The sequence below is a fragment of the Lycorma delicatula genome, chromosome 5 (assembly GCF_047948215.1).
Source record: "Lycorma delicatula isolate Av1 chromosome 5, ASM4794821v1, whole genome shotgun sequence".
Lineage (NCBI taxonomy): Eukaryota > Metazoa > Arthropoda > Insecta > Hemiptera > Fulgoridae > Lycorma > Lycorma delicatula.
In genome coordinates this window covers 60,077,212-60,094,764 of record NC_134459.1, presented here as the reverse complement: position 1 = coordinate 60,094,764, position 17,553 = coordinate 60,077,212, and the positions used below count along the sequence as shown (strand labels likewise).

General features: G+C 29.6%; 1 protein-coding gene across 2 annotated transcripts in view; it reads left to right on the top strand.

The window, feature by feature from the left end:
* The window catches only part of loco (regulator of G protein signaling family member locomotion defects), a 129,003-nt gene extending 115,990 nt beyond the window's left edge, over nucleotides 1-13,013 (top strand). The window contains exon 13 of one of the 2 annotated variants that reach the window (XM_075366236.1): nucleotides 11,071-13,013. In XM_075366236.1, the coding sequence (XP_075222351.1) occupies nucleotides 11,071-11,139 (69 nt within the window). In that variant the 3' untranslated portion in view covers nucleotides 11,140-13,013. Of the gene's footprint in view, nucleotides 1-768 lie in introns of both variants that reach the window. The other variant, XM_075366235.1, reaches the window with a different exon arrangement.
* The last annotated feature ends 4,540 nt before the right edge of the window (nucleotides 13,014-17,553 follow it).

Sequence of the window (17,553 nt, the reverse complement as noted above, 5' to 3'; positions counted from 1 at the left end):
CAAGAACTCGCACTTGAATGAGAATAAAAATATTTCTCCAATCTGCACAGCAGTTTATAAGTAAACATAATAACGACAGAAACAACTAACGAGTGGATGATATGTTTATTGCAAGATGAAAATAAGAATAAGTCTCATTCTTGCTCATTTTTATTAGTGTGTAAATAATAAACATGATGACTAATGTCCAAGAAAACAATGTGACAACAATTAAGTGACTGTAATAGATAAACAAAAGCTATTTAATTGTTAGATAATATAATAAAATACGTTCACAAAATGCTATGCTTATGGAGTTCGTGCATGATACTACCTGAAAATAATAATGGTAATTACAAAAAAACTAAGTCTGTGTAGAAGAATTTTGATTTCATATTTGAAATCAGCATGAGAAATACTATAAGTTATTCACTCTCATTTAAAAATCATTGTTGATTAGTGTAATTAATGGCACAGGTAATTAGATCTAGGTGAAAAGATGTTTTCTTAGGATGGAATTGAACCCACACTTTTTGGTGATGTTAGTAGTGAACTACCAACTCTCTGGTGAATTACTGAAGTATTATACCTCATATGTGCATCATGATCTATTAGAATATGATGTGTTTGTTTATAAATTCAATTTTTAAATCTTTGACTTCACTTTGTCTATGTCTTTTTTTTCTTAGTTTAAAACTGAGGACTTAGTAGTTTATTGAATACAGTTTTATCGTTTAATGAATTTGCTTGTGCAAATTAGCTTTTTCACCTTAAATTAAATTTTTTCAGGATAAAGAGAATGCACCACAAGGTGGTAAAAAGTTAAGAAAATTTAGGAGGGATGGAATAGAACCGATTGGAAATTCAAAATTTTATCAGCAAGATTCATTACAAAATTCAAGTGATGATAGATCTAGTTTAACATTACATAATGAAAGCACTACATCAAACGGTTTAATGTCAAGATTTTTGGATCAGAGTTTTACTACAGATAGCGTTAGCGTTATTCCTACACCAGAACAAGCAGAAGAATATTTTCTCAGCCATTCTAGAATGCCTCCAGCATCTTCTGCAAATACCAATACAAATAGTAATGAAAATGTAGATAGTACAACTTCAGGTACAACAATAGTGCGTTCTCAAAGGCTACCTAATGATCCGCCACCGCCTCTTCCGCCGAAACCGAAGCTTCCACCTCCATCCTCATCATCTTGGCCATTATCTAGCAGTGAAGATCCAAAACTTAGAAATGGCCGTGTTAGACGAGCAGTTTATCTTGACCAGCCAAGCAGTAGTTTTGTATAAATTACACTCATGTGCAGAACTAGTTATTTATTTAATTTTTTTTTTTTTTTATTACTTATTGTTTTTATTCAATGTAAAATAAGATCTTGTAACCTTATGTTTATAATATCACTAATAGGTTTTTGAAGAAAAAACCAAATTATGTTTTGCCAAACTGTCATTGTAGTTTAGATATTTGAGCCACTAATTCTCTATTATTTGGTATTGATGGACAACAATTGTTATTTTGTACTCGTATCTATTGTAATCAACTTTCTCATTGTTACCGTTCCTAAATTTTTTTGGGCTGGAGTTATTTTTATGTGCTAGCAGACCAGAAAAAGTGAGAAATACAGCAAACTTTCTATATGCATTTTATGTTTAGATCAGTTTTGCTGCTTTTGACCACGTGATTTAATCATTTCGTAGATCTTTAATATAAGTAACCTTTCTTTAATCCGGCATATTCGGGGCTTAAAATATGCTGGATTATTGGATGAATGTCGGGGGAAAAAAGCGGAGGAATTAGAACTAAACAAAAAAATGACAAAATTTTTAAGAATTAAAACAGCATAAATAGCATAAAAAATTCTTCAGTACAATATGTGCAGTAAAACCAAATAGTGCATTGTAGGCCTTAAGGAAATGAAAATATAATTTTAAATCTTTAAATGGTTTAAATACAGTAGCATAAAATATTACAGTATTCAGTACTGTACAAAGAAAAATTAAAGTGAGTGTCCTTTTAATACACAGTTGAGCAAGAAGGCTTATTTTAAGTCTGTGGTATTGTTCTTATTGGCAGAAGCATCTTAAACACATGTTGATTATTGGTTTGTTTTTAGTCTTGTCTCCTTGTTTTTTGATAGTCATTTCGTATAATGTGGGGTTTCATTATTTTACCATAATTGAACGAACTGCTGCATTCAGAAATTTTAGTAAATCAGCTCCTTCATTCCAAGTGATGTTATTTGATTTATCAGTCATCTTCATCTGAGTCAACATCTTTGGGAGCTGTTGGATTGATCACACTCTGAAGGATGGCCTTATCTGTCAGAATTTCCTATGTTGCCTCATTGTTATCTGCTTCAATCCACCCTCTAATTTCTTTTAGAGTCAGTTGTGACATAGGGTTTTCTAAAGGCAAATCGTGTAAAACCTTTTCTAATTCATCAACAGCTTCAGTTGCAGTAATTTCGACATTTTGATCCATTACTTCAGGCCAAAGTTTACACCATGACTTTTTCAAAGTTTTCTGTTTTACCTCACCCCAAGCAAAAGCAATAGCAAAGATAGAATTTTTAGTAGAGAACTACTCTTGAAAATCCTTAACATTGCAATTTGATTGTAGTGTGACTTAAAGTTCTGTATCACCTCTTGATCCATTGGTTGACGCAAGGATGTAACATTGGGAGGAGATATGATTGAAATGTTACCAGACACTAATTCCTCTTCATGTGGATGAGCTTTGCAGTTGTCTAAAAGTAAATTAGCCTTATGGTTTTTAGGCATTTTCAATTTTTCAAAATTGCATTTAACAGCTGGCACAAAGTCTTTGAAGAACCAGTTTTTAAACAATTATTGATTCATCCATGCATGCACTTGAATGTGCTCCATATATCTCACGTAAGGTTTTCATACCTTTTAAGCTCTAGGCCTCATTTACTTTCCTATCACAAAAGTTTTTAGTTTGTGATCACCTGACGAATTAGTGCAGAGTTGTACTGATAACCAATCTTTATTTTTCTGAAAAAGTTTTACACATTTTTCATCACCATCATCTAGGGTAGAATTTGTTAAGAAATGCCACAAAAGGCAGGTCTCATCTGCATTATGTATTTGACAAGTTGTCAGTTCATGTTCGGACACAGTAGACTTGAATTTAGTTTTAAAACCTCTTCTCACCCCCTTCAACATCTGGAGATTTCAGCCCACCAGAAACCTCTTAATTACCTGATAACATGATGAATCTTAAAAATTCCTTAGTCAGGCTTTAAAAAATTTACAATTCACATGTGTAATGTTCAAATCTTGTTGAATTTGTTTTACTTTTTCTATAAGCATAGGGCCAGTTATGGGTTTACCCTCTGAATCTTCTGTTGATAGCCAATTATACAAAACTGAATCCAGTTGGTCTGACTGGGTTTTTTTTTTTAAGTTTGCTTTCAACAACATTTTTTAAAGTTTCTAATTCATTCAAAAACCGTTTCAATTTGTTCTTGTTTTTTTTATGTCTTAAAAATTTGGACGACCCTAAATTATAGTTTTCATTATGATGTGCCTACTTATGCCATTTTCAAGCTTCTTGGCAATTTCCAGCTTTTCAGCCAAAGTGAGAGTCAGATATTTTCTTTTTGATGATATTAACCCATGACACTGTCAGTCAGAATCTCACAAGCACTATAAACATACTTTTTTCAGCTGACAACAAACGATTAACAACCTTAGTGTAACACTTAACTAAAATGATGGAAATCAAATGTAGAATGTTAACAAAGATGCAGTAAGGAAATGTGGTCCCTGCAGCTTTATGATGTCAGCTGAAGATGAGCGTGCTGTTATATTTGACGACTGCCCTCCTCCAAGCATGCTGTTCCATTCGACGCAATGTCTCCCCCTTCTGCCTTCAATTGCGTATGAGCTTGAACTAAACATGATTGCTTGTTTTGTGATTCATTATTTTTTTCTGAAAATCGTGCCGGACCATACGATGCCAGATTAATGGAAGTTTACTGTATTACGTACATATTAATCTCTCTGCAGTTAATATAGAACAGTTTTACTTGTTTACACTGACATCTTGCTAAAAGTAATCTGTTTATATACATCAATGGTATTAGTTCAAGACTACTTTACATGCAATTTTTTTTAGTTTATATCAAATTATATATTTATAGTCTGGGAAAATATCAAGTGGGCAGAGTAACTGAATGGAAAAGTAAATCTAGAAAGAAATTAATATTTTAGTTGATAAGTAGAATATAAAAGTTGAAGGTTGTTGTACATTATCATGTATAGAGCTCTGTTACTACCCACCATCCTATATTATCTCTTCTGCATCTGCAGTCCAAGTCCATTGAAGTTTTTGTCAAATTGTATTTTCATAGAATTTGTGCATTTATTTTGAATTAGTAGGTAATTTATTCTCACTAAGTAATCACTATTAACCTTTAGTTTGTTTCAGAGATAGGAAATATATATTTTCATAATCTTCTTTTGATTCAATATTGAATGTCTGCTTTTACACTTTTTTCAAGTGCACAACATTTGGATACAAAAGCCCACTTTTTTTACAATATGAATATAAAAAACAATCTGTTGAAAAATTAGCACGTCTCAGGTTTTTATTATTAGCTTTTTATTAGATTTCTTATTCTTTGGTCAAATTGATTTTAATATTTTGCCAAAATTTATAAACATAAGGTTGCTAAAATGATTTTTCTTTACCAAATTATATTTGTGGTTTTTTTTAATAATAAAAGAAATGTACCAAGTACAATAGAATCCTACAAACTTGAATTTAAAAAATAATAACATTCTGTAAAACTTGACATAAATCAGGAAACTGGTATATGCAGAATTGGAATCCACACTTTATTGTTTTCATGCATGGTGGTTGTAGTGAATTATTTCCAATCTACAAACAGACCTGTTAATGAGAAACATAAGGTAACTAGCAATTATAAATTACTTAGGAAAGAAGAATAGATGTTTTCATAGGTTGGTTTTCTTTTAATTTTATTTAAACTATACTTTTTTTCTGTTACCTGTTTCGATATAAATATTATAGTTTTAATTTTCATTTGAGGTATCCACTGAATTGTTTTTTAAGTTAAAATTATATTGCAACGTAAATTTAACTAATAAAAATCAGTGTTTTTGTCTATTTGCTCTTTGAGATTACTTATGCTATAATAATATATTGGATTAAATTTTTGATTAATACTTTTTATATCCTATTCCAAGTATTCAGTAGGATCCTTCAATAAATTCAGTTTTCCTGATAGGCTGTTCTTCTATTAATTCACATTATGCCAGGTTTAACAGAATTGTTTATCAGAAAAATATTATTTCATAACTTTGCTTATAGAAGTTATTTCTGTATGTATATGTGTGTTTTTGCATGTGTTAAATCCATGACATTTTATTTATATTTTCTTTCTTTACTTGGGAGCAGTATTTTATTTATTGATATTAAAAATTACATTTCTGGTCTTTGGTTACATGCATTGATGGGTATTTTCGTTTTTTAAATATCTCTATATAATTTAAATCCTTAAATACTACATTCAAATACATACTGTAGTCCAATAATTTGTATAAAAATCTACATACAGACTAACTTTTGTTAGTGAGAGAGTTCATTGCTGAAGATGTTTTCGGAAGTTTTCATCATTCTCCAGGTTAGCTCAGACAGAATGGCATCGATTTCATGAGCTTAAATCTGGTGACCATGCCGGCCATCCCAAGTCTCCCCTTAAGAGATCAAGTGCCCAGGGAACATTTCCCTTAACACTCCAAGCGAACATCATATTGTGTGAGATGTGGTCCTGTCCTGTTGAAACCATGCACGTTCTATAGCCACATAGTTCAGTTTGGAGCGCAGAAAGGTCTCCTATAATTCAATGTACCAGTCAGCTATTGCAGTTACTGTTGCTCCATTTTCCTCAGAAAAGTACAAGCCAACCACACAAAAGTCTGCCTGCAGCTGCACACCAAACAGTTGTGTGAGGAGAGTGAAGCAGTCATTCTTGGAGCTTAACATGATCTCTCTCATGTAATTCTTTAGCCAATATTATCTTTTAAGGATGCAGTTTTAAATCGGGATGCAGAATCCTCAAAATCCAACTTAATATCCCTAGTGACATGCTTACGAGTAGAATGCTTTTGTGATTGCTGAATGGATGCTCTTACTGTTTCTACATTTTCTGGTGTTCTAACAGTCCTAGGTCTGCCAGATGATATTCTTTTCAGTATGGATCCAATTGCCCAAAGGTTAGAAATCCATAAAATAATCATATTTCAATTTGGTACAGATACATTTCGACCGAGCATAAAGTGTGTATAGAACACTCTCTGTGCTCTCACGGACTGGTTCCTCTCATAATATGCTTCAACAACAAAGCCCCAATGTTCACTGGCCAACTCATGATGGGTACTGAAAACAGTAGAGGAAAACCAACTGCATGAAACCTACCCCACCTCTCTACTTCCACTACAGCCCGCACAGTGACTTCTCCAAATGTTTTCTTTAAGCTCAACCCAATATCTTTAACTTAAAATTGTCATCATTTATTAAATGAGATAAGAAAATTTTCCAGGAATCAATACAGTTGGTATATTTGGGTTGTTTTATATGGTTTTGAAGTATAGTTACAATATTATGTTATCTACTTGTGGATTTTTTCTTTACAAGATGGTAATTCCATGAATATAAAATACATTGAATTGAACTGAACATTTATCCTCAGATTCACTGTTTGCCTACATTATGAATCTGTTCTCCTTATTTGAATCGCTAAGTCTGTTCCATTACCAATATCAATCATACTGCTTTCATTATCTTCATATCTAAAATAAGTTATGAATATATTTTTGTTGTGTTTCATAATTCATATTAATGTTGAACAGTAAATATTTTACAAACTGACCATTAAAATGAAATTCTGTAAAATAAGAAAGAAGCATGCTCGCACATAATAGCTCTTCTGGAAATGACTTGCAAACAAAAACTCCTTGCCTAACGTGTAACCAAGGATTAATGTAATTTAAAAAGTATTAATAAATGTATTTATTTTACACAGCATAGGTTTTAATATATGATTTTATGAAATAATGCTTTGTAAAAATATAATTTTATGATTCTGTTTACAATAATAGTCAAATTTTATTTTAATTGTTTAGTTTGAATTGAGTATGAAAATTATTGTAATGTTTGTGAAGTAGATCTTTCCATGGCTATTTTTAAATATATAGCAATATTAAAATATTTATGGATATTGTATTTATTTATTTTTCTCTCTATTAAAAATTTATTTAATTATATCAGTATGTTCATTAAAATTCTGTAATTATTGTTAGAGTATGTTTTTTTATATATTACATTGACAAATAAAAATACCTAGCGGTACATTAAAACTGTTACAATTAATGCCATTAAGTCCTCAAAAATTATATGTTTTCATTTGCTGACAATTTTGTCGTCAGTTTAATGTCAAGTATTTCCCCTCACCACTGCACCCAATTTCAACAGGATTCTGTATTCTACAAATTCTGATTTTTAGAATATCTTTTAACGGTTTTAAACAGATATTCCTTAAAATACATGTGTATTGTATTATTGAAATATATATTTTATTACACCTCTTGTAAAATTTTTTTAATGAAATTGCTACTGTAATGGCGATTCTATTTCAAAATACTTTACTGAGAAGATTCTAAATTTATTCTTCCATTTAATACTATGATATCCTATTTCAACATTTGTAAAGAGTGTTATTGTAGTCTTTTTATGCTATCACTGATAAAATCTTTCTTTTAATGTATTTTTATTTTTTATTATTTATTCAAGTTAGGAGGAAAATATATATTTATATTTTATAAGCAATTAATATAATTATTTTATCTGTATTTAATTTCAGTCCATGCATATATTTTGACCTAACAGTTACCCCGTTACAGTGAAAAATAATCTTAAATATATATTATAATATTAGATTTCAATTTTAACAGATTTAGTTGGTTTTTTACTTTACAAAACAGCCACTTCAGTCGTATGTCTTATTGAAAATAGTTTATAAAGAAAAACAAGAATCCCCTTATCAAGCTCGTAATTGGAAGTCATCACCCTGCTAGGGAAGAGACTGCCTAATTGATACTAGACAGTGCTAATAAAAGCAAGTTATGTTGTCTAAGCCCATTTCTATTTTGCCATATCATTGTTTTATCAACTAAAACTAGCTTTGAAACTGGTAACATTTTATTCTGTAAAGATTACTAAAGCTTTTAATTTTAAACCTTTCTTAGTGGCAAGAAAGTTCTTTATGTTGTAAGAGCCTTAATTTATTCACAACCCTGAAACGTGGAGTTCCACGAAAACAAGTTGCATAGAATGCTTAATTGCATCCTTCTGTTTTTGTCTCCAACTATTGCAGGATTCATCAATAACAAATTGTTTTGCAGCTTCACAATTCATGTTCTTTCTCCAATTTTTATCACAATTAATCCATAATTCACATGAGCATATCTTTGGTTATCTTGGAATTTCGTACAGTTGGTTTCTTGTAATTTGGTTTGAGAGAGTCTCACATTATACAATTTTCAAATGATGGCTTTACATTACTCATACTGCAGATTGAACTGTAAAACACAGAGTGTAAAGAAAGTACTAAAATGTTTATTTACTATTACCAGTGTAATATACTTTAGATAAAAGTTATTCAAATGTATTATCTTTATAAAATAAAATAATACTGAATACTATTCTTAATTTCTGTAATAACAATTAGAGAATATTGAATACTGATATAAAATTACTGATTGGGCAAGTATTTAACAATATCAGTGGCTAATTTTTTACTGTACTCTTATGATTCATTCAAAAGTCTGCATTTTAATTGTATTTAACAGCATATCCCTGCAATTCTTAGCTCATTGGGTTTCAATGGTTATCTTAAACTGGATAATGCACCTCCTAAACTTTATTAATAGGCCTAAAATTACAGTTATATAATTTTGGATTAATAGAAATAATTTTTAGTAATACAGAAACCTGCTTTTACATAAAAGAATCAGTAGGGTTGGAGATCTTTTACGTTATATTTTCATTGTACATTTTTAAAATACTACTATGAAAAAGTAGTAAGTATTATTTGTTGTTAACTTTTAACAACAAATATTTGTTTTTTAAGTGCAACAGTATAAGCTTGAAATATTTATTTTGTGTATAAAGTTAGTGTTGTCATGCCTTACTAATTTATATTTTATATAAAAAATGAAAGAACTATAAGAAGAAATTTGCCATTATTAAGACTGTATTTGTAATTGTAAAGTAGTTTAAACGTTCCATAATGAAACAACTATTCCACATGATTATGTCTTGCCATATATTTTAAATATCTGTAAATATATTTGTAAATATTTTATTTTTAGTTATAAAAGTTTAAATTTTTGAACTGTATTTTAAGTTTTTTTTAGTATATTATATATTAATTTATAATGTTACTGTTTTATTTAAACAAAATAATAAATAAAACCAGTGAGTGTATTTTATTAAATTTTTTATAAATGTTAAATTATTTATGTAAATAAATTATAGTAGATACAATATTATGTGCATTTTAAGAAAGAATGATATTATTAATTCAAACAAATTAATCTTTTTTGTTAAATTGATTGTTACTCTATAATTTACCTCATATATTTGTTTAAGATTCAAATGAATTAATAATTTAAGCTAAAATTTAAGTAAATTTTTAAAAGTATTTTATGTAGAACATATTTTCAGAGGAACAGTTCTTCAAAAATAATATTAAAGTTTTTAGATGATTTTTAGGATGTCAGTATAGCAAAATAAAAGTTTAAAATTTGCATGTTACTTTGTTCAATTAGCAGAGAAGATAGATTTTTATCATGCTGGCTATATTGTTTAATAATAACAGTGGGGTTCACAAGAGACGTTTTAATTTGCCATAAATATCTGGAAAAACATTGTAAGTTGTGCCAATTTGAGTTTTTATCACCAGCCCCATCAGAATTATTTGAAGCCAGAATTTTAATTTAAAAAAAAAAATTAAAATTAAAAAATCATAAAAATTTAGGGGTAAGTATATCACCATTACTATTACATGGTAAAACTAGTAACATAAACCTACATATAAAAAAAAATAATTCAAACTGTGTATGCCATCCCTGCATCTTGAAAAAATTACCAAAAGTGAATATTCACCATTTTTCATGTTCAACATTATTGGTAATTTTCTCAAGAAAGAAGAGAGATAGGTAAATAAACTACCGGACCAATCTTTTACCTTGAGAAAATATGAATAATTTCTTTTTGTTATATCATTCCGGGACCAGTAGTTTTTTAATTATGATTTTTTCCATAAAACCTCACAATCACAAAAATAGGTGTGTGCACCATAACAAAAATGGCCACACTGGTAAACTGCTTAAATAAAAAATATAAAAAAAGGTAGTTTTAAGGTCCTGTGACATGTAGGAAACCACCCTTTTTTGAATTGGTCAAGCAAACATCCTTCGGTTACTTCAAATGAATTGACCCAATAGCTAATAAAATATAATTGTAGTTTTACATTTTTATTTTACTGTACTAATTTTTTTTTTATGTAATATCTATATATATATAAATGTTTCTCTTTAAAATGCTTTGTTCTATATAAAATAAAATTATCAATAAACTAAAAATATATAAATTAAATTTTTACTGATTTGATGAATTTATTAATTTAATTCTTTATAATGTTCATAAAATGTTCAACAAAAATATAACAGGCTGAATTTCATGGTGTTTCTTCAAGTACCAGAACATTCATTCCTATTGCCCGTAAGGTTATCCCCAGTCTAAAAGTCAAAAGATGTGTTTAATATTTAAAAATTATTTAATGTTCTATTTGCTGTAATTCTTTTCTCCTGAATCTTTAATCAGCTACATTCATAGCATGTAAGTACAAAAGTTTACGGTAAAATGAGGAAAGGAATCCATGTTTGTAAAATTAAATGAAAGTTTTTATGATAATTTAAAAATTATATTTTTCATAATTCTCATTCTTTTAAATATTTTGCCAGAACATGGTGGAACCCTTGCACCAGATTAAAATGAACAAGAAAACCTCTAAGAAGAAAAGTTACTTCTAATAATTTATATAAAATCAACAGACAGTGAAAAAATTTCAATTATTTGAATAGTTTATTTAGAGGTAAGTTTATTGACTAGGTTTTACTGTACATTCATTATCTCATTAAAAATGCAAATAATAGATAATGGGTGTAACTTCAATTATATACATAGTTAGTGAATGCTCTCCGTAACAAACTATTTTACTCATTTCTCTACAAAAATTGTGAAAAGCCAAATTTGTAATTAAGATACTAATATCTTGAAAACAGTTTCTTTGTTTTGATAAATGAAGTACAAAAATATAAAGTCTGTTTTTCATATTTTTGCTGGAACAATATACCTATCCCTTACTGAACATTTGATTATTAAATATAACATTTTCTAGGATTTATCTGTACTGTTCTCTAATTATGGGAGTTGCCTAAAAAAACTTACAACTAAAACTGTTTTCAAAGTTAAATAAAGTGTGGTTAAATATTCATTCACATGGCCCAGTAATTTTTATTTTTAAGTTAACATCTGTAAAGATATACAAATGCTTGAACTTTCATATATATCTATGAAGATGTACCTTTAATTGAGTTAGATTAAGATGTCTGAGTAATTAAAATTACTCGTCTTACTGTTAGATATTTAAAATGTGTAACTTGATGTTTTAATATTTTAAATTTATATAACTGCTGTTAAAAAATGTTATACCATACAATTGTATTAGCACCAACATATTGTTTTTTATAACATACTATTTAGATATGTAGTTGTAGAACTTTTATATTAAGTTCAAGTTATATATTAACTAATCCTCAGATTGAATTTTTTTTATATAAAAATGTAATTTTGTATTTTTCCTATGATCTAAATCTAGGTTTTTCACTTGAAAAAATTTTAAATCTCCCAAAAACATAAATAGTCCTATTTTTATAAAAAAATTTGAAAATAAACTGAATTAGTTCTGAGATTGTGAAAATTATTCTTTTAAAATGACTAAAAATTGACTTTATGAATAATTTAACAGGACAAAGTTCACTGGAATAATAAAATAATATTAAATTTTATAAATTATTAGATAATAATTTGAAATAACTGAAGCAGTGCTATTGTAAAACTAAAGCATTCTGTGTAAATGCTTGCATGTGTGGTTTGTGGATAGTTTAGTTACTGTATGAGCATAGACTTTGACAGATTAAGGCAGACTGAAATAATGAATAAAGTTTTACAAGTTTGACAATGACAGTTTCTTATCTTGCTGGATAATGTAAAAGAGATCATGCTGTTTGTATGTCCTAATGAGCACCTTTGTTTTACGTTTACACTTCATAGAAATTCAAAGAGGAAGTTTTAATACAGTGAAAGGTTAGTGATGTTTAGTATTGTATAAGAAATGTTTTTAACGAAACATTTTTACACTAATATGAATGTGATTAATTCTGTTATTATATATTAGTGGGGATGTATTTTCTGTTTATTATTGTGAAAAATACCTCTTTCTGCTTTCTGCTTAAGGAGTATGTATTGCACTGATTAATTACTAATACTTTTCAGATATAAATATTAATTTGCAATTTATTGTTGACCTATATTACATATTTAATAAAAGTGTTCATCATGAATCAAGTTTAAATGAAATGTAACATTCAAAAAAATTATTTTGTTAAATCATTTTAACTTTTTTAATTAAATCACAATTAAAAGGTTGAAAAAAAATCCAAAAAGTTTTTTTTAATTTTATTATGGTTAAGGTTGTATTGATATTTTTATAGTAAAATAAAATTTTATTATAGAAATTCTGTTTTTAAAATTGATGTAATAAACTAAATTATGTATTATTTTATAATTGTTAATATTATATATATTAAACAGATGAACTGAAGATTTGTATATCTAAATAAAATGTAAATATTGAAAATTCAGTTTTACTTAATTACTTAAGTTTCACTTACCTTTTTCTTATATGGTATATGCATCACACATACTATTCTGAACTTCAGAAATAAAAATTATTCTACATTTTTTCAAAGGATGTATTGATCAGTTCTCGTTTATCCTAATAGTTTATACTGTAAAGATTTTTGATTGCCATCTTACTGTTATAATTATGTCAACCTATTAATACCATTGCACTATCTATAATCGACTGTCTTCTGGGGAAAATGGGAAAAAATTGTAATTCTTAGAGTATATCGAATTTCATGATTTCCTCTTCTACATCAATAGTCAGGAATTTCATTTCCACTGCCTGCATGCTTCTATTATTCCTTTTAAACATAACCCATTACCTTGTTGTCCAAGAGCTTTGGTGCAGTTGTCATAAAACTGCAACCTTTCCTCTTTGTTACTTTCTTTAAAGATCTGGGTTGTGCCATGTACAGATTTCTAATAAATACTTATTGTTGAACATTTGTACATTTGACTAGTTAGTTGAAGGGTCTGGTGCTGGTGTCCATTCCTTTCTTTATATACCAATCTTTTAAACTCAACTTAATTTCTGCATTCTACTTTTTCAGTTATTTGTGTTCCATTATTCTATTTTTTTCTTCGTGTATAGATTTTACCTTTTATAAATCGTTCAATTACAAAATCTACTAAGCCTGGATATCTTAATACATTGTCCACCAACCTTAGTCATTTTTATAAAATTATGCAACAAATGTCTCTCCTCTCATATTTGTCTTAAGACCTTTTCGCTTTTATTAACCCCAGCTAATATACCAACGTCATCACATTTCATTACATGTTGACCACGATCCTGTGTACAAGTATTTAAAACACTGCAATATTAATTTTAGTTGATGTTGTTATACTTTTCTAATTGCAATGTAAAACAGATCTGTTTGCAACCTACTTCACTGTCCTGGTGATGTAGTATACCATCTGCAAATAGTAAGTATTGTAGTTAACAGAATCATGATTATTTTATACCTGATCCCACTTGTCCCTTCCAACAACTTATCATGTATATAAATATTAAATTACTGATAGATGTTATTTTAATAATATTTGATAAAATCTGATCAGCATCTAAAATATGTACCTGATGCTAATTGGTTTAGTGATATTCATCATTTTCAGTTCCCTTTAATCCAAGTTTCCTCGGGTTGGGCTATTAAAAAATTTCTCCATCTGCCTTGATCCAAGAACGAACTCTTCTGTTACTCTCACCATATCACCTCTCTTGCACACTTCCTCCATCACTATATTTATCCATTTCATTCTTGGTATACCTTTTGGTCTTGTTTGTATCTCTTTCCTCTGCGTGCATCATCCTGTTGGGTAATTATTCATCATCCATTCTTTCAATTTGTCCAAACCACCTGAGCTTTCCACTCAACAAGGCTTCCCAATTTCAATTTCTCTCCAATCATGCTGTTCCTTATCCTATCCTTTCTTGTCTTTCCTACCATGCCTCTCTTGAATTTCATGTCTGCTGCCGGTACTCGATCCTCCATCTTTCTGGGAAGTAAGATGGAGAAGTACCTTTGCAATGTAAGAGTGTTGTATAAACACTTACGTTGCAAATGTACTTCCTTGTTCCAGACCAGACTTCTTTCTTTTCTTTTCTTTTCTTTTTCCTGTTTAGCCTCCGATAACTACCGTTCAGATAATACTTCAGAGGATGAATGAGGATGATATGTATAAGTGTAAATGAAGTGTAGTCTTGTACATTCTCAGTTCGACCATTCCTGAGATGTGTGGTTAATTGAAACCCAACCACCAAAGAACACCGATATCCACGATCTAGTATTCAAGTCCGCGTAAAAATAACTGGCTTTACTAGGACTTGAACGCTGGAACTCTCGACTTCCAAATCAGCTGATTTGGGAAGACGCGTTCACCACTAGACCAACCCGGTGGGTTAGACCAGACTTCTTGCTTTCTGATCAAACCCACTTGATATGAGCCGAATAGGAAGCTGCTACTTGGTGTAAAAGCCATGTTATTCTCTAGGTGAACATGTTTGTCTCATGGTGTTGTTCCTCAGTGGTTAGAAGACCTTTATATCCCCCTTTCGACACTTTTGATTTCTCAACATTTTAGGTTCTGCAGATGTAAATGTGTCTGGAGAGCTGGGATCAGAGTAATTACATGCTAAGAAAGAGTCTGTCCTTGATGGGGTGTGACTTGGTAGCTGCTCATTTGTTTGTTGGATGTTTTGTCAGTCTTATAAATTTTGATTTTTGAGTAAATAGTACTTAAGTTAAAATTAGATTTCAGATTTTTTGTCTTAAATTTGTTGACAGTAAAATTTTATTGTATTAAAAAAGAATAACCTTAAATATATCATTCAATTAATGTATAGCTATAACATATATATATATATATATACACAAGGAGTGGCTGAAATGTAATGCACACTGGAACGTAACATGAGAAAAACTTAAATGACTGGTGCCACCACCTTGTAGTTTCATTCTCCTACTGTTAACATGACACATGCACTTTCTTTTTCTGTCAGTTACCATTATTATAGAATCGAGTACAACTACTATGTCAACATGTATAAAAAAATATGCAGTAATTGAATTTTTAACAGGAGAAAAAGTAGAATGCCTTTCATTACTATCCTGTGACATTTAGAAAACACTTCACAGTTTTGCCCTTTATTTTGTCAATCAGATTATCCATTACTAACAGTTGTTGAACTCTTATCATTTTATTTCATAGCCTTCCTTAACATTATCTCACAATGTTTCTGTTAATTTCATTTCGACTATTTGGAGTCTGTATCTCGTAATAGTTTTCTGTGTCCATTTAAGGTAGGTGTAAATGTAATTTTTTTAAAATTATTCTGTGGTAATTTGGCACAAAACATTCATTGATGCATTCTAGTATAATAACAGATATATATTTCCATCTGATGATGGCAACTTCTTCCTGAAACATGTCAATCAACATAAAGAACAAACGTAACAAAGCAGATTTAAATTGAAGTTTTTATAAACTACATAAATATATTTTTAAAAAATATATAGAATTAAAATAATTTTACAAATTTATATCAAACATTGAAGTCCTTCTCATAATAAATATATTTAAGCAACTTTGAGACCTGAATTTGTTTTTACATTTATGATCAGAATATGGCATGAATCAATATAAACCAAACTATTGTCGTCACAGCTCACATACAAACATGAAATGGGCTGTTGTGGAGGGATATTAATGGTGGAGATGTGCAAAAGGTACACCCGACTTGGCATTTGCATCTTTCTGATAAATAGTGTAGTGTGAAGGCAAACGATTCCATCATAAATTGCACAACAATTGGTACCTGTTGATTACATTCCTTCTGAAATGGATATCAGTCATGAAAATGTGTATCCCATTACTGCAAAGTGTGTGCGAGATGAATTTCAAAACTTGAACCAAATTCAGAAACAGCCCTGGAAAGAAATTATTGTCAAAGGATACTGAAGCGATTTTGACAAGAGGGAAATAACTTTTTGGAATAGTCACATGTGTGAGACATGTCCCCATCACTACACTACAAAGCTGAAATCTGCAATTATGGAGTGGATTGTCTTGCTCTGAAAATGCAAGATTCTCTGTCAGCTGGAAAAGTCCTTCCAACTATATTTTGGGAGTGAAAAGATATATTGTTCATCGACTTTCAACATGTACATCGTATTGTGATTGATGCAAACTATTGTCAGCTCTTTGACCAAATGAAAGCTGTCTACAGGAACAAAAGGCCCCGTCAGCCAATCAGAGAAGTAGTACTCCTTTATGATAACCCCTGACCTCGCACAGCTGTACTCAGAATTAAATGGACAGATTTACTGGAACACCTTCAAACATATATCTGAATAGTTCAGATTTATGCCCCTGCAATTTTCTTTGTGTTTGGGGCATTGAAGGAGGCACTGGGAGGACAGAATCAAGAGAGAAAAGGAAGTTGAGGAGTTCTGTGCAATTGACATGTCCTAAAACCTTTTTTGAAGAACGAATCAATAAGCTCCACCACATTAGGAAAAATTTGTAGAACTTTTGAGACAGAAAATCAATAAATATGTTTTGTATTTTTATTCTCGATTAATAAATATTAAAATAAAAGTTACATTTATATTTGACTGACTTAATAATAGATAATTTTCTTTTATTTTTACACTAAATGGAGAAAATATTTACCGACATAATTTATTTGAAAAGCAACAGTTAACAGTTGCCATAGTTTAATTATAAAAACATGATTATTTTATTTTATTTTTTATTCTTAATATGTGTGTTGCAATCTGTTAAACTAGTGAACAGTAAGCAACCCCATAGCCAATGAGATAAGGATGACGTGTAAATGAATTCAAGTGTAGGTTTTGTATCAGACCCAGGTTGACCATTCCTGAGGTGAGTGGTAAATTAAACCCTAACCACCAAAGTACGCTGTATCTATTGTCTAGAATTCAAATCTGTATAAAAATAATTTTACTTGGATTTGA